Here is a 22634-nt window from a genome sequence, read left to right as displayed (position 1 = left end):
ACAGAAACAAAAACCCCGCGGAAAGGGCCAAGCCAGGCTCAGAGCGTGGAAGTAAGGCAACGGAGAAGCATCAGGAGGGAACTGAGGAGGGCAGTAACAGGGAAACACCAACAATTCCTGGCTTCCCCGGGAAGACAGAACAACAACTGCATAGAACGGACAATCTGCCTGGGGCTAAAACCTATGAACACCAGACAGAGATAAGAAAAGCTAGTCCTCCCCACTCAGATAAAGATGGCAAACTCCACAGAAGCACAAAAGCCCCAAAATTCCAAGAAAAACAAGAAGAAGGGGGCGACTTTGGACACATTTTATGGAGCAAAAATACAAAATACAGAGGAGATAGAAAAGGAAACACAAGCAAATGCTCTGAAACCTTCCAAAGGGAATGGAAACTCTCCACAAACACATGAAGAATTTGATTCGGAAAGGATCAAAAAGATGGAAGCCTTCTGGTAGGAAAAGTGGGAAATAATGCAAAAGAAATTCATCTACAAAACCAGTTTGACCAAAGTGAAAAGGAAAACCAGGCTTTAAAGGTCAGAATTAGGCAACTCGAAGACAACGAGCAAGAACTAATAAAGCAAAGCCAAAAGACCAAGAAATTAGAAGAGAACATAAAATATCTCACTGACAAGGTGACAGACTTGGAAAATAGAGGAAGAAGAGAAAATTTAAAAATATTTGGACTACCAGAAAAGCCAGAAATAAACAGCAAACTCAACATCGTAATACAAGATATAATCAAAGAAAATTGCCCAGAGATCCTAGAACAAGAGGGCAATACAGGCATTGAAAGAGTTCACAGAACACCCTCTATACTAAATCCCCAAAAGACAACTCCCAGGAATGTAATTGACAAATTCCAAAGCTTTCAAGAAAAAGAAAAAATCTTACAAGAAGCCAGAAAAAGACAATTTAGATATAAAGGAATGCCAATCAGGGTCATACAAGAACTTGCGAGTTCCACTCTGAATGACTGTAAGGCATGGAACATGATTTTCAGAAAGGCAAGAGAGCTGGGCCTTCAACCAAGAATCACCTATCCATCAAAACTGACTATATACTTCCAAGGGAAAGTATGGGCATTCAACAAAATAGAAGATTTCCAAATTTTTTCAAAGAAAAGACCAGAGCTCTGTGGAAAGTTTGATATCGAAAAACAAAGAGCATGGAATACCTGAAAAGGTAAATATGAAGGAAAGGGAAAAGGAGAAAAATGTTATCTTTTTCTCTTACTCAAACTCTCTTCTATAAGGACTACATTTATATCAATCTATGTATACTAACTAATTCTAGGGCAGCTCTCCAGCCACTGACCCTCACCTGACACCCAGCTCTCACTTGTGGCTCCTAGTAGCTGCTAGCATGTGGCAGAGGCCACACCCCGGGCAACGGCTTCGACAGGCCGACTAAACCTTGGAGGGTAGCCATCAGGTCGACGTCGACCCCTGGTGAACTAGGGCTTTGCTCACCCAGCATGTGAAGACTACTTTTGTGGAACAGGCTGAAGAAAGCAACAAGAAGATTCAATGGCTGAGATGGCGATACAGCAAGGCACTGTGGAGTGCTTAGGGCATGATGGAGCACAGAAGACAACACAGCCATCCAATGCAGCTGAGGAAGTCTCCAGGTGTAACAACTTTTCATGCCAATGGACCCAGGCTTCCAATGCCGAGAGAGTGGGACTGTCTCTGTGCATCGACTTTTCCACTTAAATCTTCATGCACAGGTGTCTTTGTGCACAAAAACACACAAAGACAATTGTCATTCTCGGTATGAGAGACAACCAACATGTATACTAACACGTGGGGAAAATGTAATGTGTAAATAGGGGGAAAAGAAAGACCAAATAGAATAATCTTTCTCACACAAAGATTCACACGGGAAGGGGAGGGGAAGAAAACTCCTATAAGAAGGAGAGGAAGAGAGTTTTTACTTAAACCTTGCTCTCAGGGAAATCAACTCTGAGAGGGAAGAACATCCAGATCCATTGGGATCTTGAATTCTATCTTACCCAACAAAAGAAGGGAGAAGGGAAAACCAAGGGGGGAGGGGGAGAGGGAACACAAAAAAGGGAGGGAAAAAGAGGGGAGAGGGGGAGAGAACAAGAAGGGAAGGACTAGAAAGGGAAACATATCAAGGGAGGGGAAAAGGGGGACTGATTTAAAGTAAATCACTGGACTAAAAGGTAGAGCTGAAGAAGAAAGGTTAGAATTAGGGAAGTATATCAAAATTCCAGGGAGTACACAAGTGACAGTCATAACTTTGAATGTGAATGGGATGAACTCACCCATAAAACTTAGACAAATAGCAGAATGGATTAGAATCCAAAACCCTACCATATGTTGTCTTTAAGAAACACACATGAGGTGGGTAGACACCCACAAAGTCAGAATTAAAGGATGGAATAAGACCTTCTGAGCCTCAACTGACAGAAAGAAGGCAGGAGTGGCAATCATGATATCTGATGAAGCCAAAGCAAAAATAGACCTGAACAAAAGGGATAGGGAAGTTAATTATATTTTGTTAAAAAGGACTTTAGATAATGAGTACATATCACTAATCAACATGTATGCACCAAATAATATAGCACCCAAATTTCTAATGGAGAAACTAGGAGAATTGAAGGAAGAAATAGACAGTAAAACCATATTAGTGGGACACTTAAACCAACCATTATCAAATTTAGATAAATCAAATCAAAAAATAAATAAGAAAGAGGTAAAAGAAGTGAATGAAATCTTAGAAAAATTAGAATTAATAGACATATGGAGAAAAATAAATAGGGACAAAAAGGAATACACCTCCTTCTCAGCACATTCACAAAGATTGACCATACACTAGGTCACAGAAACATGGCATACAAATGCAGAAAAGCCAAAATAATAAATGCAACCTTTTCAGATCACAAGGCAATAAAAATAACGATCAGTAATGGTATATGAAAAACCAAATCAAAAATTAATTGGAAATTAAACAATATGATACTCCAAAATCGTTTAGTTAGAGAAGAAATCATAGAAACAATTAATAATTTCATTGAGGAAAATGACAATGGCGAGACATCCTTTCAAACCTTTTGGGATACAGCCAAAGCGGTAATCAGAGGTAAATTCATATCACTGAGTGCATATATTAACAAACTAGGGAGAGCAGAGATCAATCAATTGGAAATGCAAATAAAAAAACTTGAAAGTGATCAAATTAAAACCCCCCAGCAGAAAACCAAACTAGAAATCCTAAAAATTAAGGGAGAAATTAATAAAATCGAAAGTGATAGAACTATTGATTTAATAAATAAGACAAGAAGCTGGTACTTTGAAAAAACAAACAAAATAGACAAAGTACTGGTCAATCTAATTAAAAAAAGGAAGGAAGAAAAGCAAAATAATAGCATCAAAGATGAAAAGGGGGACATCACCTCCAATGAAGAGGAAATTAAGGTAATCATTAAAAATTACTTTGCCTAATTATATGGCAATAAATACACCAATTTAGGTGATATGGATGAATATATGCAAAAATACAATCTGCCTAGACTAACAGAAGAAGAAATAGAATTCTTAAATAATCACATATCAGAAAATGAAATCCAAGAAGCCATCAAAGAACTTCCTAAGAAAAATCCCCAGGGCCTGATGGATTCACCAGTGAATTCTATCAAACATTCAGAGAACAGTTAATCCCAATACTATACAAACTATTTGACATAATAAGCAGAGAGGGAGTTCTACCAAACTCCTTTTATGACACAAACATGGTACTGATTCCAAAACCAGGCAGGTCAAAAACAGAGAAAGAAAACTATAGACCAATCTCCCTAATGAATATAGATGCAAAAATCTTAAATAGGATACTAGCAAAAAGACTCCAGCAAGGGATCAGAAGGGTCATCCACCATGATCAAGTAGGATTTATACCAGGGATGCAGGGCTGGTTCAATATTAGGAAAACCATCCACATAATTGACCACATCAACAAGCAAACCAACAAGAACCACATGATTATCTCAATAGACTCAGGAAAAGCCTTTGATAAAATACAACACCTATTCCTATTAAAAACACTAGAAAGCATAGGAATAGAAGGGTCTTTCCTAAAAATAATAAACAGTACATATCTAAAACCATCAGCTAATATCATCTGCAATGGGGATAAACTAGGTGTATTCCCAATAAGATCAGGAGTGAAACAAGGATGCCCATTATCACCTCTACTATTTGACATTGTACTAGAAACACTAGCAGTAGCAATTAGAGAAGAAAAAGAAATTGAAGGCTTCAAAATAGGCAAGGAGGAGACCAAGTTATCACTCTTTGCAGATGACATGATGGTCTACTTAAAGAATCCTAGAGATTCAACCAAAAAGCTAATTGAAATAATCAACAACTTTAGCAAAGTTGCAGGATACAAAATAAACCCACGCAAGTTATCAGCATTTCTATATATCTCCAACACAGCTCAGCAGCAAAAATTAGAAAGAGAAATCCCATTCAAAATCACCTTAGACAAAATAAAATACCTAGGAATCTATCTCCAGAGACAAACACAGGAACTATATGAACACAACTACAAAACACTTTCCACACAACTAAAACTATACTTGAGCAATTGGAAAAACATTAACTGCTCATGGATAGGACGAGCCAATATAATAAAAATGACCATCCTACCCATTGAACTCCACCAAAATTTCTTTACTGATTTAGAAAAAACCATAACAAAGTTCATTTGGAATAACAAAAGATCAAGGATATCCAGGGAAATAATGAAAAAAAAACACAAATGATGGGGGCCTTGCAGTCCCAGACCTTAAACTATATTACAAAGCAGCAGTCATCAAAACAATTTGGTACTGACTAAGAGACAGAAAGGAGGATCAGTGGAATAGATTGGGGGCAAGCGACCTCAGCAAGACAGTATACGATAAACCCAAAGATAACAGGTTTTGGGACAAAAATCCACTATTTCATAAAAACTGCTGGGAAAATTGGAAGGCAGTGTGGGAGAGATTAGGAATTGATCAACACCTGATACCCTACACCAAGATAAATTCAAAATGGGTGAATGACTTAAACATAAAGAAGGAAACCATAAGTAAATTGGGTTAACACAGAATAGTATACATGTCAGACCTTTGGGAGGGGAAAGACTTTAAAACCAAGCAAGACATAGAAAGAGTCACAAAATGTAAAATAAATAATTTTGACTACATCAAATTAAAAAGCTTTTGTACAAACAAAACCAATGTAACTAAAATCAGAAGGGAAACAACAAATTGGGAAACAATCTTCATAGAAACCTCTGACAAAGGTTTAATTACTCAAATTTACAAAGAGGTAAATCAATTGTACAAAAAATCAAGCCATTCTCCAATTGATAAATGGGCAAGGGACATGGATAGGCAGTTTTCAGCCAAAGAAATCAAAACTATTAATAAGCACATGAAGAAGTGTTCTAAATCCCTTATAATCAGAGAGATGCAAATCAAAAGAACTCTGAGGTATCACCTCACACCTAGCAGATTGGCTAACATGATAGCAAAGGAAAGTAATGAATGCTGGAGGGGATGTGGCAAAGTAGGGGCATTAATTCATTGCTGGTGGAGTTGTGAAATGATCCAACCCTTCTGGAGGGCAATTTGGAACTATGCCCAAAGGGCGACAAAAGAATATCTACCCTTTGATCCAGTCATAGCACTGCTGGGTCTGTACTCCAAAGAGATAATGGAGAAAAAGACTTGTACAAGAATATTCATAGCTACACTCTTTGTGGTGGCCAAAAATTGGAAAACGAGGGGATGCCCATCAGTTGGGGAATGGCTGAACAAATTGTGGTATATGTTGGTGATGGAATACTATTGTGCTAAAAGGAATAATAAAGTGGAGGAATTCCATGGAGACTGGAACAACCTCCAGGAAGTGATGCAGAGCGAGAGGAGCAGAACCAGGAGAACATTGTACACAGAGACTGATACACTGTGGTATAATCGAACATAATGGACTTCTCCATTAGTGGCGGTGTAATGTCCCTGAACAATCTGCAGGTATCTAGGAGAAAAAACACTATTCATAAACAGAGGACAAACTGTGGGATTAGAAACACCGAGGAAAAGCAACTGCCTGACTATAGTGGCTGAGGAGACATGACATAGAAGAGACTGTTAACAAACTCTCTAATGCAAATATTAACAACATGGCAATGGGTTCGAATCAAGAACACATGTGATACCCAGTGGAATCACGCCTCGGCTATGGGGGGGAGGAAAAGAAAATGATCTTTTTCTTTAATGAATAATGCTTGGAAATGATCAAATAAAATATTATAAAATTAAAAAAAAACAAAGGCATATTCTGGGCTCACTTGGGAATGGACCTTTTCTGACCATCTAGGCTGTTAGTCCTTGAGTGATACAATGATGGCATGAGCCAGTGATAGCTTTGGCCTGCATGTGAAGCTTTCACTGTGTGTCCCTTGGGACATGAGGAAATATTTTCCCTATTGGCCTTTTTCCCCTGTGAAAAATTCTCTTAATCAGCAAGTAATGGAAATTGTAAAATTAAAGTTTCCATTTCCTCAAACAACCTATTAGGTTTATGATTGAAAACTCCTAAATTGTTAGGGAACATACTTTGAGAAGTAGGTGAGTTTATTAATAGATGGCTTGTATTTGTAGTTTTAATTTACCACAGTTGAAGTTTGGATCTTGAGCTTGGAAGTATAGCTCAAAACTTTCTCGAATTTCCCCCATAATTTGGGGTAAAGAAATACATCTGTAAAATATTGTTACTCAAGTATTTATAGTTGTTTATAGCTAATGTATACTTTGCATAAGGATAGTCTTTAACAGAAACCTCACATTCCAACTTTGTAGCATTCCAAGCATATTCACATCTATGAAATATTAATAATTGTATGATTACTATGTCTTCAGACACAAGGTGATACTCTGATATTTGTGAATGAAATCTTGACCTGGCCATGTGGCATGTTCCCTAAGACAAACTCATTAACATTTTGGCTCGGTGTTGCATTCCTCTAGGAAAGTGCGGGTTGAAAGGTACATGCCCAAAAGGTGTCACCTTCACCTTGTCATCCAATATGGATTATCTCTGCTTTGTTGAGTAATTGCTACGTGCTTGAGAGTCCCTCCCTAAACACAAGGTAATAAAAACAGAAGGTGGCCCCATGATTGCTCTCTTGGAATCTTCTCTCTTCTCAAGGATCTCTCTCTCTAGAAACCTTCTCCTCTCTTGAACCTCTAGTCTCTCTCGGCTTTTGTGGCCTCTCGGCCCGTGAGAAGCCACAAGGTAAGAAAGATAGAGGAAGGATAGAATTTTAGGATTCCACAAGGGGCGTGGCGGAGCCAAGTTATAGATATGAGATGGCAGAAATTAGTCAGAAACCAGGTCGTATTGATTATAATGGAGCCACAGCAATATTCCGATCTTAGGATGACACAAAGGCATAATCCATCCAGAGATCCAAAATTAATACCACACACAGGTCGGAGACATGATAGAGAAAAGAAAGTGCCTAGCCAAAGGCCAGGTCCCAGGTGAGAGAGATAGAGAAGGAAAGGAATTAAAGATGGAGCTTGTCCCGAGGCCAAGCTCCAGCAAAGACAGACATCAGTGAGAGCTAAGATCTAAGAGAGAGAGGGCGGAGATTGCTGTGGCTCCCCTTTTAATCTCTTTGATATGCAAATATACACAATACATAGGGATGATTATCATTGGTTAATGACAAGGTATAGGTGTGGTTTTTCTTAGCCAGGTGAACACAAAGAAAACTGTTTTCCTGCGTAACCTGGGGGAAGCTGAGATCAAGGGTCAGAGGCTTTCCTAGCCATGTGCAAGACTGAACATGCTTTCTTCTTCTTTTTTTTTTTTAAATTTTAAACATTATTTTATTTGGTCATTTCCAAACATTATTCACTGGAAACAAAGATCATTTTCTTTTCCTCCCCACCCCCATCACCACCACCTTTCCCTCTCCCATAGCCGACGCACGATTCCACTGGTTATTACATGTGTTCTTGACTCGAACCCATTTCCCTGTTGTTGGTATTTGCATTAGAATGTTCATTTAGAGTCTCTCCTCAGTCATATCCCTTCAACCCCTGTAGTCAAGCAGTTGCTTTTCATCGGTGTTTTTACTCCCACAGTTTATCCTCTGCTTGTGGATAGTATTTTATAGATCCCTGCAGATTGTTCAGGGACATTGCATTGACACTAATGGAGAAGTCCATTACGTTTGATTGTACCACAGTGTATCAGTCTCTGTGTACAATGTTCTCCTGGTTCTGCTCCTCTCGCTCTGCATCACTTCCTGGAGGTTGTTCCAGTCTCCATGGAATTCCTCCACTTTATTATTCCTTTTAGCACAATAGTATTCCATCACCAACATATACCACAATTTGTTCAGCCATTCCCCAACTGATGGGCATCCCCTCGTTTTCCAATTTTTGGCCACCACAAAGAGTGCAGCTATGAATATTCTTGTACAAGTCTTTTTCCTTATTATCTCTTTGGGGTACAAACCCAGCAGTGCTATAGCTGGATCAAAAGGCAGACAGTCTTTTACCACTCTTTGGGCATAGTTCCAAATTGCCCTCCAGAATGGCTGGATCAATTCACAACTCCACCAGCAATGAATTAGTGTCCCCACTTTGCCACATCCCCTCCAGAATTCATTACTTTCCTTTGCTATCATGTTATCCAATCTGCTAGGTGTGAGGTGTTACCTCAGAGTTCTTTTGATTTGCATCTCTCTGATTATAAGAGATTTAGAACACTTTTTCATGTGCTTATTAATAGTTTTGATTTCTTTATCTGAAACTGCCTATCCATGTCCCTTGCCCATTTATCAATTGGAGAATGGCTTGATTTTTTGTACAATTGATTTAGCTCTTTGTAAATCTGAGTAATTAGACCTTTGTCAGAGATTTTTGTTATGAAGAATATTGTTATTCCCAATTTGTTGCTTCCTTCTGATTTTAGTTGCATTGGTTTTGTTTGTATAAAAACTTTTAAATTTGATGTACCCTTACCGATCAATATTTTTATTGCCTTGTGATCTGAAAAGGCTGCATTTATTATTTCTGCTTTTCTGCATTTGAGTGCCATGTTTCTGTGACCTAGTGTATGATCTATTTTTTGTGAATATGCCATGTGGTGCTGAAAATAAGGTGTATTCCTTTTTGTCCTTATTTATTTTTCTCCATATGTCTATTAACTCTAATTTTTCTAAGATTTCATTCACCTCTTTTACCTCTTTCTTGTTTATTTTTTGGTTTGATTTATCAAAATTGATAGTGGTTGGTTCAAGTCTCCCACTAATATGGTTTTACTGTCTATTTCCTCCTTCAATTCTTCTAGTTTCTCTATTAAAAAATTGGATGCTATGCCATTTGGTGCATACATGTCGATTAGTGATATTTACTCATTGTCTATACTCCCTTTTAACAGAATATATTTACCTTCCCTATCCCTTTTGATCAGGTCTATTCTTGCTGTGGCCTAGTCAGATATCTTGATTGCAACTCCTGCCTTCTTTCTATCAGTTGAGGCCCAAAAGGCCTTACTCCCACCTTTAATTCTAACCTTGTGAGTGTCAACCCGCCTTATATGTGTTTCTTGAAGACAACAAATGGTAGGATTTGGGGTTCTAATCCAATCTGTTATTTATCTACGTTTTATGGGTGAGTTCATCCCATTCACAATCATAGTTATGATTGTCATTTGTGGATTTGCTGGCATTTTGATATCATCCCCTAGTTCTGACCTTTCTCCTTTAGCTATCTCCTTTTGAACCAGTGATTTACTTTAGGTCAGTCCCCCTAGTCCCCTCCTTTGATATGCTTCCCTTTCTTGTCCCTCCCTTTCCCTCCCCGCTCTCCTTCCCTCCCTTTTTATACTCCCTCCCTCCCTCCTTAACTTTCCTCTCTTTCTTGCCCTGTTGGATAAGATAGAATTCAGGATCCCACTGGATCTAGATATTCTTCCCTCTCACAGTTGATTTCACTGAGAGTAAGGTTTAAGTAATTCTACTTCATGCTCTCTTCCTCTCCTTCTCATATGAGAGTTCTTCCCCTCCCCTTCCCATGTGTATCTTTATATGGGAAAGATTATTCTATTAAGTCCCCCCCCCTATTTCTTGAAGTAAATCTTAGTGTTATCGATGGTCCCCTCCTCCCTTTTCCTTTCTTTGCCCCCACTTTCCCCAAATCTTCTTAATGCCCCAATCTTTCCCTAAGCATGTTTCTTCTAACTACTCTTATGATGCATACAATTTTTGAGAGTTACACAAAACATTTTCCCCACATATTAATATATATAATTTGATGTAAATGTAGTTCTTATAGAAGAGAGTTTGACTTTAAAAAAAAGATAAGATTTATCTCCTTTTCCCTTTCTTTCATATTTACCTTTTCATGTTTCTCTTGCTTTCTGTGCTTGGATATCAAATTTTCCACATAGCTCTGGTCTTTTCTTAGCAAATGCTTGGAAATCTTCTATTTTGTTGAATGCCCATACTTTCCCCTGGAAGTATATAGTCAGTTTTGCTGGGTAGTTGATTCTTGGTTGAAGACCCAGCTCTCTTGCCTTTCTAAATATCGTGTTCCATGCTTTGTGGTCTCTTAGTGTGTTAGCCGCTAAGTCATGTGGGATCCTTCTGGGAGCCCCCTTATATCTGAAGCTCCTCTTCTTGGCTTCTTGTAGGATTTTCTCCTTTTCTTGGAAGCTCTTGAATTTGGCACTTACATTCCATGGGGTTGTCTTTTGGGGATTTAGTATAGAGGGTGTTCTATGAACCCTTTCTATTTCTATTTTGCCCCCTTGCTCCAGAACGTGTGGGAAATTTTCTTTTATAATCTCCTGTAGAATAACATCAAGTTTATTGTTTATCTCTGGTTTTTCTGGGAGACCGATAATTCAGAGGTTGTCTCTTCTTCCTCTGTTTTCCAAGTCTGTAACCTTTTCAGTGAGATATTTTATGTTTTCTTCTAATTCATTAATTTTTTGGGTTTGCTTTATTGATTCTTGCTGTTTTATGATCTCACTTTCTTTGAGTTGCTTAATTCTGGTTGTTAGGGACTGGTTTTGCTTTTCAGCTTTGTCTGCCCTTCTATTGGATGCTTCCAGCTCTTTTTCCAATTGAGCAGTCTTATCTGTCAGACTGCTGATCTCTTTCTCCCATTTTTCTTTCCAGGTTTCCATCTTTTTGTAGCATCCCAAGCATATTCACATCTATGAAATATAAATGACTGTATGGCTACTGTGTCATAAGGTTATACCAATGAGGTTTGTGAATATAACCTTGAACTGGCCATGCGGCCCTTGGCTAAGTCAAACTCATTAACATGCTCAGACTCAATTCCCCGGGAAAGCGCGGTTTGCAATCTACACGCCCAAAGGTGTTCCCTCTACCTTGCCACCCAATCTTAATTGTCTATACTTTGTGATGTGGTTACTACGTCCTTGGGAGTACCGCCCAAGCAGGACAGGAATAAATTCAGAGGCAATCCCATGAACCTCCTCTTGGCTCTTGGTCTTTCTCCCTTTCATGGAGCTCCACTGGGCTCCTCAATGACTCTGTCTCTCTCTCCTCTTGACCTTCTCCTTCCCTGAGGCTGTAACCATCTTGGCCTGCATTTCCTACCTTAATCTCCTCCTCAGCCTTGTGTTCCTTTGTACTCATACTCTCCTTTCAAAGGGAGTATCATAGGGATTGCCTGCCCTATCCAACCACTGACTTGTCCGTGTCTTTCATTTCCACTCTGGTTCTCGGTTCCTACCTCTCCTCGGGTCCCATCACAAAGGGGAGCCCCTTCCCTTGTGGGACCCTGCTGGTCAGGGAAGTCCATTAAGGAAAACCCCACACTTTGGGGTAAGTTCCAGTTTGAGATCTTCCAGAGCTTGTTGATAGTTTCCATTTTGGGAGGCATGTTCTGATTTTTTTTGGATTTCATCCTCATTCTCTTCTTTTCCTTGGGTACTTCCTCCATAAAAGTTTTCAATAGTCACCTTTTTCCCTTTCTTCCTGGAGGCTTGATTTTGGGCCATGTGAGCCATCCCTTTGGTGGTTTTATTCCCCTTTCCTTTTTGGTCTGGGGTCTGGGTGATATGGGCGGGTTTTCTGTGAATTTAGGTTGCCTCAGACTAGTTCTTCCCAGCCTCCGAGGTTTCTTAGAGTGCTGGGCCCCTGATCACAGCCAAACTGCCCAGGTGTTCAGCTCTGCCCAGATAATCAGCGCGTGGTCTGCCCCTGGTATTTAGCTCTGCCCAGATGCTCAGTGCAACCATCCCGAGTATGGCTCCCTGGGCCCCCTGTGCTCAGCGCAGGATTCTCCCGTGAAACCGCCCTGAGACGTTTTTTCCTGGCAGTCCCCAGATCCCAAGGACCCTGGAGTGCCCCCCCCCCACAGAGACATTCCCCACTCACTTGCTGTCCCAGTGAGCGCTCCGGTAGCTCACTCTGGTTTGGTGGGGGAGGTGGGGGCGGGGAAGGGTGGCTCAGTTCACATTTCTGTGCAAGCTTTTCCTCCGTCTTATTATAATGTGGAAATGTTCAAACCCCACGTACCTTCACTTCTGTGGGGTACTGGGGAGTACTGGGATGTCCTTCTGTTCCGCCAAAGGTGATTTTTATGCTCCTTTGATGTAGTCTATTTCGTTCAGTGCCAGGGAGAGGAAGCGTGTGGCGTCTAGATTGCAGCCATGATTACCCGGAAGTCAGCATGCTCTCTTCTAAGTCACTCTGTGCAATCTAACTGTTTCCCTTGTCCATAGCTAGGTGTGGACTGCTACAGCTTTGCATTCTCTGCCTTAATCTCTTCCTCTACCTTGTGTTCCATAATTCTCATATTTTCCTTCCAAGGAGAATATCATAGGGGTTTTGCCTGCCCTATTTAAACACTGATTTGTCCATGTCTGTCATTCTTCACCCTGGTTCTCAGACTCCCTGCCTCTCCTTGGGTCCCTACCACAAAGGAGAACCCCTTCTTGTGGGCCCTGCTGGTCAGGAACCCACAAACTTTGCAGACAATTCAGGAATCCGATTTCCTAAAGGGATCTATTCCTGTCAGAAAATGATTTCTGAAGATGGAGTCTATTGGCTTCTCTGTTACGTTCTGGTGTTCTAGTTTTTGCCCAGTCCTGGTTTCTACACTTCTATCTTAGGGGATTACTCTCCCCCTTGTGACCTGTCCAATCAGGGGAAGCAGTTGCTGGACATCCTTCAGATCTCCAAGCAGGTCCCCACCTACTTAGGACCCAGGCTTTCACTGAGGTCACTCCCCTAAAGACCCTGTGTCCACAGCCCTTCCCTCCCTGTTCAAGTTTTGGCTACTCCCCTGTGGGATATGTGGACCTTGCATTTGTAACCTTGTCACTTCTCTAATTGCTTCTAGGGTAAAAGCATTCATGGGAGTCACCCCATGCCACTGTAACCTTGGCAACTACTCCAGCCTAAAGCCCGGACATTGCCTATAGTCAATACCTCTCTCTTAACAATAGGCAGGGATAGCGCTACAACCATTCTCAGCTCTGAAGAAACTATAGAAGACTAAGACCATCGCCCCCTTCACCTAGATATTTGGAGAGGGGGGAGATGACATTATCATTGTACCCCCAGAAACCTGGGCAACTTTTGACAGGGAAATTTTTCTACTCCCTTGCATCCTCATGTCTCCTAGCCAAAGGATTCTTTGCTTTTATGCTGATCATCTGGGGCTGGTTCCATGCATTCTTAATCGCCTAGTAGCACAGTAACCTTTGTCAAGGATCACATTAATACTGTCCAGTTATGGTCCTTCACCAGCAATATCAAACTCTGACTCCCACTGAATCCCCTTATGAGGGTCACATGAGGAAGATTCCTTATGTAGAGTAGAATAAGTGGGGAATGAAGGAGGTCAGAACAACCTCTGGGGGCCAGGAGTAAACTCTTTTCCAAGTCAGCATAACTGGTCCAGCAGTTAAGCAGACACTTCCTGTATTGTACACCCCTCAGCTAGCTGCAACTGCCAAATCATGACGTCCTAGTTCAACAGTTCATGCCAGTAGCACAGTTTGGGGGGACCCGGCTTTTGGGCATCTCCTGGACTTTAAGGAACAAGGCGCGCCTGTATGATTAATTTCCCCTATTACGGCTGGGAGAGAGAGGCGGAGCTTTGGGGTGGACATGGGCTAGGCATCCCGGCGCCCCTCCCGCAGCCCGGGTCAGAAGGCGTAACCCGGGATGGAGCTAGTCTGTCCCTAACTCCGCCCCCAGGCTTGGGGCGGGGGGCGGGGTTGGTGTGGCTTTGCTGGCAGAGAGCCGCTCGAGTGTCCCTGGATCCCGGCCCCGGATCCCGGCCCCACAGCCTCAGTCCACCCAAGCCATGACAGCGCCGCAGCAGTGCCCGACTCGGTGCCCTGCTCCTTGGCCGCGACTCGCCGCGCTGAGCGCCCCTAGGGCCGGCCGCCTCCAGGACCTACCTCTCCAGTTCTCGCTGCTGCTGCTGCTTCTCCGAGCCGCTACTCCAGCCGTGGCCGCCGCCGCCGCCGTCCCCGCAGGAGCCTCCGGCAGCCACCCCAACACTAGCCCCCGCATCACCGCAGCCTGGAAAGGTGGGTGCACGGGGAGAGCAGCAGGCGAGCGCCGGGGGCCAACTCGGGCGGCCGCTTGCTGCTGGACAGAAAGGGGCAGCGTGGTAGCCAGGGCCGGTGTATGTCCGCAAGTGTATGTGAGTGCACGCGCGCGTGGGGTAGCAGCAGCAGCAGCAGCAGCAGCAGCGCCTGGCAAGCACGACTGCGCCTGGATGAGTGTGTGTCCGAGTGCATCCATGTGTGTCAGCGCCTAGGTCTGGGTGCCCCTGGGCGTGTAAGTAAGTGTATGGCTGTGTGAGGGTCTGCGGTGGCTGTGTGGCAGTGTGGCTCTAGAGGGCTGGATGTGAGTGTGTAAGTCTGTCGGGATGTGTGGCCATATGGGAGTGAGCATGCCGGCGTGCGGTTCCGGTGTGCGGTTTGTCGGTGTGTACGTGTGTCACAGTGAGAGCCTGGCTGTCGGTCTGTCAGCGTGTTCTTGTGTGTGTGCGTGTGCCGGAGCCGCGTTAATGCGGCGGCGGCGGCGATCCCTGGCTGCCCGAGCCTGGAGCTCCGGCTCCACGAAGAGAGACTTGCCCGCAGCAGCCCAAATCTGCAGCGCTTGGGGGCGGGAGGGATGGGGGGAGGAAAGACGGGAGGGAGAGGATATTGAAGCGCCCCAACTTGGGCTCATACTCCTGCCACAAGCACCGGGAGACCTTTCCCGAGCCACTTTCTCTCCAGCCTGCAGGCGCCCCACCCCGCCCCCCTTCCCCAGCCCCGCCGCCCCTGGCTACAGCGAGGTGGAGGGGAGTGGGGTGCCCGGGCGCCTGGGAGCCTGCCTCCTGCTGCTGCTAGCTTAGCAGCGGGTCAAGCCGGGCCAAGCTCTCGGGCTATTCTGGGCTGCAGAGTGTAGGGGGTCTGAACAGCCAAAGGCACCTTCAGGGGCTCCCAAAGGAGCTGCTTTTGAATCTTGATAGATGGAAACAAGCCTCCTCGGCCAAAGAAAAAAGAGAATAAACCTATTTCTGGGTGGAAATTAAATGAAGTCCTTCCTTCCTCCTCTGAGCACAAACATGGTCAGAGTTTCAGAGCGCTTTTGTTGTGGGGTGCAGAGGTGAACCCCTGGGGTTCAGGAAGGATGCCTTTTGTAAGAATGCAAGACTCAGAAACTTGGCTTAAAAATGAAAAGAAAAATTTATTCATTTGGAAAGTAATGTTGAATCTGGCCAGGAGAGCAGAAGCAGATGGACCAGCATGGGGGGAAAGCTGCTCCTTGGGAGGACTGCATGGCTGGACAAGCTGCCCCCCAGAGGACTTCACTTCTGGGGATTTTATACTCTTTACAACAGTGAGGAAGTGACTCTGGAAGGGGAGGGGAGGAGGTTTGCTCGAAGACAATTCACCCATGATTCTCACGTGCCTGTGGGAAATGCAAATGAAACTCTTCAGGTTACTTTTGCATTTGGGGTTCCCTGCTCCTATCCAGGTGAATAAGGGCCCCTTTTACTGTACCCTGATGAGTCTCATTTTTGTGTCTCACAGGCACCCTCGTCTCTGCCATGGATGTATCCTGTCTGAACAGGATCCAGGGAGAAACTGCCCTTCTCTGCACAGATGCAGGTTTTGGAAAGGAGACTCGGTCTGTGGATTGGATGTTTGAGAATCAGTTCCTACTCAGGATCCAGCCAGGGCAAAGTAAGCCAGACTGGATCAATGCCCAGGAGATGTACAAACAGAGGCTGTTTGCACCTAATGTGAGTTGTCTGGAGATTGTGGATTTGACCCCTGAAGACAATGGAGTGTATAAAGTGGAAATCAAGTCAGTCTTCGGAGAGCTAAAATCTTGGAGCTTCAACTTAACTGTGTCTGGTAGGTGACCTTCTCATCCCAGTAGAGAAGCAGGTGGGCTCTCAACCCAGCCTCCCCCAGCTATTAACAACTTCCTTCTACTTGATCCCCTTCAGAGCTTTCCAAAATCTACCTTGTCTCCAACTTTGTCCTTTGAGAAGAGGAGAAAGGAAACTATCCTATACTGTAGTAAGACAGAGGGTAGAAAAGTGAGGCTGGAGAAAGCTCAGTTTTACTCCTTTGAAGGAAGGAAGGTGAGGCAAGCCACTGAACCCTGTTTGCCTCAGTTTTCTCATCTGCAAAATGAACTGAAGAAGGAAATCCTCTGTCCCTTGGTTTGGCTTGTCTGTTAGAGTTCAGGGAATAAATGGGGCTGACTGAAGGAGAGCTTGGCTTTCTCTGGAAACAAGTCAGTCTCATTGAGCTGAACAGCTTCTCATTCTTACTCTAGTTCCTTTCCTCTTGGCAAATTCCCCCATCCTATGGTCTGAAAGGTCTTCAGAATAAAAGAAAAAAAAAAGACAGTCACTATGTTGTGAGGGCCCTGATTCTAAGAGAAGAAAGAGGAGATGGAGAGGGTGGACTAGAGGAAGGAGATTAGAGGACCTGAAGGAGGAGGGAAGGTCCTAGGGAGTCATTGAGGGAGGGGTTCAGGGGCTGAGTAAGCCCTGCAGCACACCCTAAATCCTATCTAATGTGATATTTAATTCATCTCTTTTCTGGTCCTCCCCTCTTTTTCTATTCCCTCTCTTGAAACCACCCAGGCCTTTTCCTTCTCTGTTCTCTTTGCCTCCTGCTGTTTTTCCTTCTCAATTTCCTAGTTCTACTAAGTACAATTTCTGCCCATTTCCTACTTGTTCCCACCCCACATGCTACCTTTATTCTCCCTCCAGTTACCACCGAGCTCTCAATCCCCCTTCCAAGAGACAGATTGATTCTTGTTCACCCTGAATTATTATTCTAGGCAATGGGACTACCACATCCAGCACAAATCCACAGGGTCACTGGGGCCTGCTTGGCATCCCTGGCATCTTAGTGTTTGGAGCCCTTTGTCTATTCGTCTGTAAAAAGGTAAGATTTGTCCTTGGAAATGTCTCGGTAACCTGAAGAAAGAGCAAGGATGGGTGTGCTGAGCCCATGGGGGTTAGAGGAGAATTACACTGGGTTTACTCTGGGGTGGGGCAGAAGAGAGAAGATGAACCTTGAACCCTGGATATTGTGCTTAGGGGTATAGCTTCATGGAAGGGATGTTTCCAGCCTGTTCATTGACAGTCAGACTTCCCTCTCATCTCTAGGAATTTAAAAAAAAAGAGAAAAACACCAGAAGTATGGACAGCTTGTCCAGATCAAGAAGCCTTAGATCCCAAAGTGTAACTTCTTACAAAGATGCAGAAATGGAAGATCATCTTAGCAGTGCACTTGGGAATTTTTCAAGCAAACTTTGTAGTTCTGTGGCAGGTAGATGACTTTGGATGATGGGTTGGCAGCTTATGAAGGTCACTTATATAGAATTTTATGTCCAGTAGAGCCTTGTCAGCTATAACCACAGAAGATAATGAAGGGTGTGCATTTTAAAATGACTCTGAACCCTGGGAGACTATATCTCCTAGGACTCTCTACCCCAACTTCCTCAGACACCTCCCACTTCCTTTTGGGAAGTGTCTGAGAAAGTAGAAAAGAAAGAGGAGCACAGGTTTTCCTGCTTTTTCCTGAGAAAACCCTCTTTTTCCCTGGAGAGCCTTTTGCCCCTGCATAGCTATCAGACATCAAATTTTCTCTAGCTTTCCCAAACCTTATTTTCCAAGTCCAAATAAACCTATCTAACTATCCCTAGAGTCCGGCTTGATGTAATTTAATTCCTTAGTCTAATTTTAGTATAGTTAAGAAAACCTTGTCAATTTCCCTCCCATGCTGGGGAGATCCCGTTACCTTCCTTTCCCTACCTTTCCCCCCCATTATTCTCTTAAATAAGGGATAATGCTGGGCAAAATCTATAGTTGCATAAAGCCCAGACAGGAGAAGCCCAACAACATTGTCCCTCCACTGTTTTAAAAAAAGATAAAAGAGGGAAGGGATATACCCCAATGGAAGTTTTTATCCCAAGGTATAGAGAGGGGAAAAGAGAGGAGGATCTCCTTCCACAAAGCCGGGTTTAGGGGAGACAGCAGATGTAATGGGTTGGCTCAGAGAGAGGAGAGGGGCTTTGAAGATTTTCCCCCTTCTGCCTTCCCTCCTTAGCAAAAGCTTCTCTCCCCAATTCACTCTTGTCCCTCTTGTCCCCCCTCCACTACTCGAGACCAAAAGGTCTCCCCTTGATCCGTTCACTAACACTCAGCTTGGGGAACAGATAACTTTTAATGTTAACTCAATCAGGTAATACAAAAGGAATAATGGAAAGGGAAGAATGGGAAAAGGAAAAAGGGAAATGGGGTCCCTGTCTCTATCTAAACCCTTTTCTTCCCTCCTCGAGTTTGGGGGGAACTCGGGCCTTGACAGCCTGAGCCCCCTGAGAGAAAGTCAGGTTGACTCACCCCTGGGCAACAGGAGCTGAGTTAAAGTCTGCTCAGGTTTCTCTTCAGAATGTCTCTTCAATTGGGAAGTACTGAGGGAAAGATTTCCAGTCACCAGCAGGAAAAGTGGGTAAGATATCCACCTAGAAGTGGAAGAAGTAGAAATATAGAAGTAGAAGGGCCTTTCCTAAAAATAATAAACAGTATATATCTATAACCATCAGCAAATATCATCTGCAATGGGGATAAATGAGAGACTATCCCAATAAGATCAGGAGTGAAACAAGGATGCCCATTATAACTGCTATTATTTAACATTTTACTAGAAACACTAGCTGTAGCAATTAGAGAAGAAAAAGAAATTGAAGGTATTAAAATAGGCAATGAGGAAACCAAGTTATCACTCTTTGCAGATGACATGATGGTCTACTTAAAGAATCCTAGAGATTCAACCAAAAAGCTAATTGAAATAATCAACAACTTTAGCAAAGTTTAGTATACCAAATAAACCCACACAAATCATCAGCATTTCTAAATATTTCCAACAGACCCAGGCAGCAGGAGTTAGAAAGAGAAATTCCATTTAAAATCACACTAGACAATATAAAATACTTAGGAATCTATCTGCTGAGACAAACACAGGAATTATACAAACACAACTAAAACTCGACCTAAACAATTGGAAAAACATTAATTGTTCATGGGTAGGATGAGCTAACATAATAAAAATGACCATCCTACCCAAATTAATTTACTTATTTAGTGCCATGCCTATGCCATGCCATGCCTATCAAACTACCAAGAAACTTTTACTGAATTAGAAAAAAAACTATAACAAAGTTCATTTGGAAGAACAAAAGATCAAGAATATCAAGGGAAATGATGAAAAAAAATGTGAAGGAAGGTGGCCTTGCAGTACCAGATCTTAAACTGTATTGTAAAGCAGCGGTCATCAAAACAATATAGTGCTGGCTAAGAGACAGAAGGTAGGATCAGTGGAATAGACTCGGGGTAAGTGACCTCAGCAAGATAGTCTATGATAAACCCAAAGATCCCAGTTTTGGGGACAAAAATCCACTATTTGACAAAAACTGCTGGGAAAATTGGAAAACAGTTGTGAATTTTAGATTTACTCCACTCTGCTTAGTCTTTAGTATTTTAGCAACCAAGGAATGTATATACCCCCACTTAAGGATTAAGTGGGGGGAAGGATGGTCTGTGACTTTCGTGTGCTAGCAAGTGACAAATCAGAAACAACTGACTGACCCCCTGGACTGTCCTAAGCCAAGTTAAAGCCATATATTGGTACATGTGAGACACAGGAAGTGATGTAAAAAATGACCTTTATATTTTGCATCACTTCCTTGAGGGGGACTTTTGCAGTTTTTGTGGACTTGGGCAGTGGAATTTGACTTGGAGGAGATCTGAAGCATGGGTCTAGGTGGGACTGTTTCCCTTAGGTGACCACATAGTGAGTGTTAAGGCTGACTTCCCTTTCCCTCGACCTTTCTGAAGGTTCCAGCCTCCAAGGAGGCCTTTCATCTTGGAGGAGACCACCTAGATGGAAGTCGAGTTAGATTTAATCTTCTGGGAAGACCCCTTGACTGAAAGGCCTCTGAACTCCCCCTGGCTCAGGCCAGGCCAGAGTAGATCTTTACCCTTTTCCCTCTTTCTCCTTCTTCTTAATTTCTTCCTTCTATTGTAAATAAACCACCATAAAATCCCATTCTGACTTGAGTATTGCATTGGGATTTAGAATTCAAATCCCTGGTGACCCCTAAGTAATATATTCAGTCTCAACCCTAAATTTACTCTTAACACAGTATTGGAGAGATTGGGTTTAGATCAACATCTCACACCCTATACCAAGATAAATTCAGAGTGGATGAATGACTTGAATATAAAGAAGGAAACTATAATTAAATTAGGTGAACACAGAATAGTATACATGTCAGACCTTTGGGAAAGGAAAGACTTTAAAACCAAGCAAGAGCTAGAAAAAAAATCACAAAATGTAAAATCAATAATTTTGATTATAATTAATTAGAAAGTGTTTGCACAAACAGAACCAATGCAACCAAAATTAGAAGGGAAGCAACAAATTGGGGGAATTTTTTTATAACAAAATCCTCTGACAAAAGTTTAGACCTTTTTTACTCAAATATTTAAAGAGCTAAATCAATTGTACAAAAAATCAAGCCATTCCCCAATTGATAAATGGGCAAGGGACATGAATAGGTAATTTTCAGATAAAGAAATAAAAACTATCAGTAAGCACATGAAAAAGTGTTCTGAATCTCTTATAATTAGAGAAATGCAAATCAAAACAACTCTGAGATACCACCTCACACCTCACAGATTGGCTAACATGACAGCAAAGGAAAGTAATAAGTGTTGGAGGGGATGTGGCAAAATTAGAACACTAATACACTGCTGGTAGAATTGTTAATTGTTCCAACCATTCTGGAAGGCAATTTGGAACTATGTCCAAAGGTTTAAAAGACTGTCTGCCTTTTGATCCAGCCATAGCACTGCTGGGTTTGTTCCCCAAAGAGATCATAAGGAAAAAGACTTGTGCAAAAACCCAGTCCATTATCTTTCTGCCTAAACAGACCAATTCTCTTAATGTTTGAAGTCATTACTCTTATCCCATTCCCCCAGGTCTTAACCTTAGTCATATTTTCTTTTTCTTTTTTGAACCCTTACCTTCTGTCTTAGAATTGCTACAAAGAATTGGTTCCAAGGCAGAAGAATGATATAGACTATGCAAATGGGATCAAGTGATTTGCCCAGCATCACACAGCAAGGAAGTGTCTGAGGCTATATTTGAACCCAGGACCTCCTGACTCCAGGTCTGGCTCTCTATCCACTGAGACACCCACCTGACCCTCTTCAAAGTCATTCTGGACTCTTCAATCACTGTATTTATTTTGCACTGAATACATACATACATACACATACATACACACACATATGTATATACTTATCCATGTATATATTATATCCCTGAATAGAACATACAAGAACAAAGGCGCATGAGTAGCCTATGACAACTACAGAGGCATCTCACTACTCTCCACTGCCGGAAAGATCCTCGCCCGTGTTATACTCAACAGACTCCTTTCATCTGTTTCAGAGCAGAACCTGCCTGAATCACAATGTGGCTTCTGACCAGATCGCAGCACCATCGACATGGTCTTCATAGTGAGGCAAATGCAGGAAAAATGCCTTGAGCAGGACCTGAGTCTCTACATTGTCTTCATAGACCTGACAAAGGCGTTCGACAGTGAACAGGGACGCATTGTGGGTGATCCTCAGTAAGCTCGGTTGCCCAGCAAAATTCATCAAACTGATCCAGCTCTTTCATGTCGACATGACAGGGGATGTCCTATCTGGTGGAGAGACTTCCGATCGCTTCAACATCTCCAATGGCGTGAAACAAGGCTGTGTCCTCGCTCCGGTGCTATTCAACCTATCCTTCACCCAAGTATTACGACATGCTGTGATGGATCTAGACCTGGGCGTCTACATCAAATACCGACTGGATGGCTCACTATTTGACCTTCGCCGCCTGACTGCAAAAACAAAGACAACAGAGAGACTCATCCTGGAAGCTCTCTTTGCAGATGACTGTGCTCTCGTGGCCCACCAAGAAAATCATCTCCAAACCATTGTGGACAGGTTCTCCACTGCAACAAAA

General features: G+C 42.7%; 1 protein-coding gene across 1 annotated transcript; it reads left to right on the top strand.

Annotated features, from left to right (window-relative positions):
- Window positions 1-14062: 14062 nt before the first annotated feature.
- On the top strand, window positions 14063-17562 carry LOC103093437 (uncharacterized). The gene is made up of 4 exons (XM_007478216.2): window positions 14063-14133; window positions 14281-14618; window positions 16119-16445; window positions 17389-17562. The coding sequence occupies exons 1-4, from the start codon at window positions 14063-14065 to the stop codon at window positions 17529-17531; spliced, it is 879 nt and encodes a 292-aa protein (XP_007478278.2). The 3' UTR covers window positions 17532-17562.
- Window positions 17563-22634: the final 5072 nt, after the last annotated feature.

This window comes from Monodelphis domestica, chromosome 1, assembly GCF_027887165.1.
Source record: "Monodelphis domestica isolate mMonDom1 chromosome 1, mMonDom1.pri, whole genome shotgun sequence".
In the NCBI taxonomy this organism is placed as follows: Eukaryota; Metazoa; Chordata; class Mammalia; order Didelphimorphia; family Didelphidae; genus Monodelphis; species Monodelphis domestica.
The sequence above is the reverse complement of the archived record's forward strand: the minus strand, read 5'-3'. Positions and strand labels throughout refer to the sequence as shown.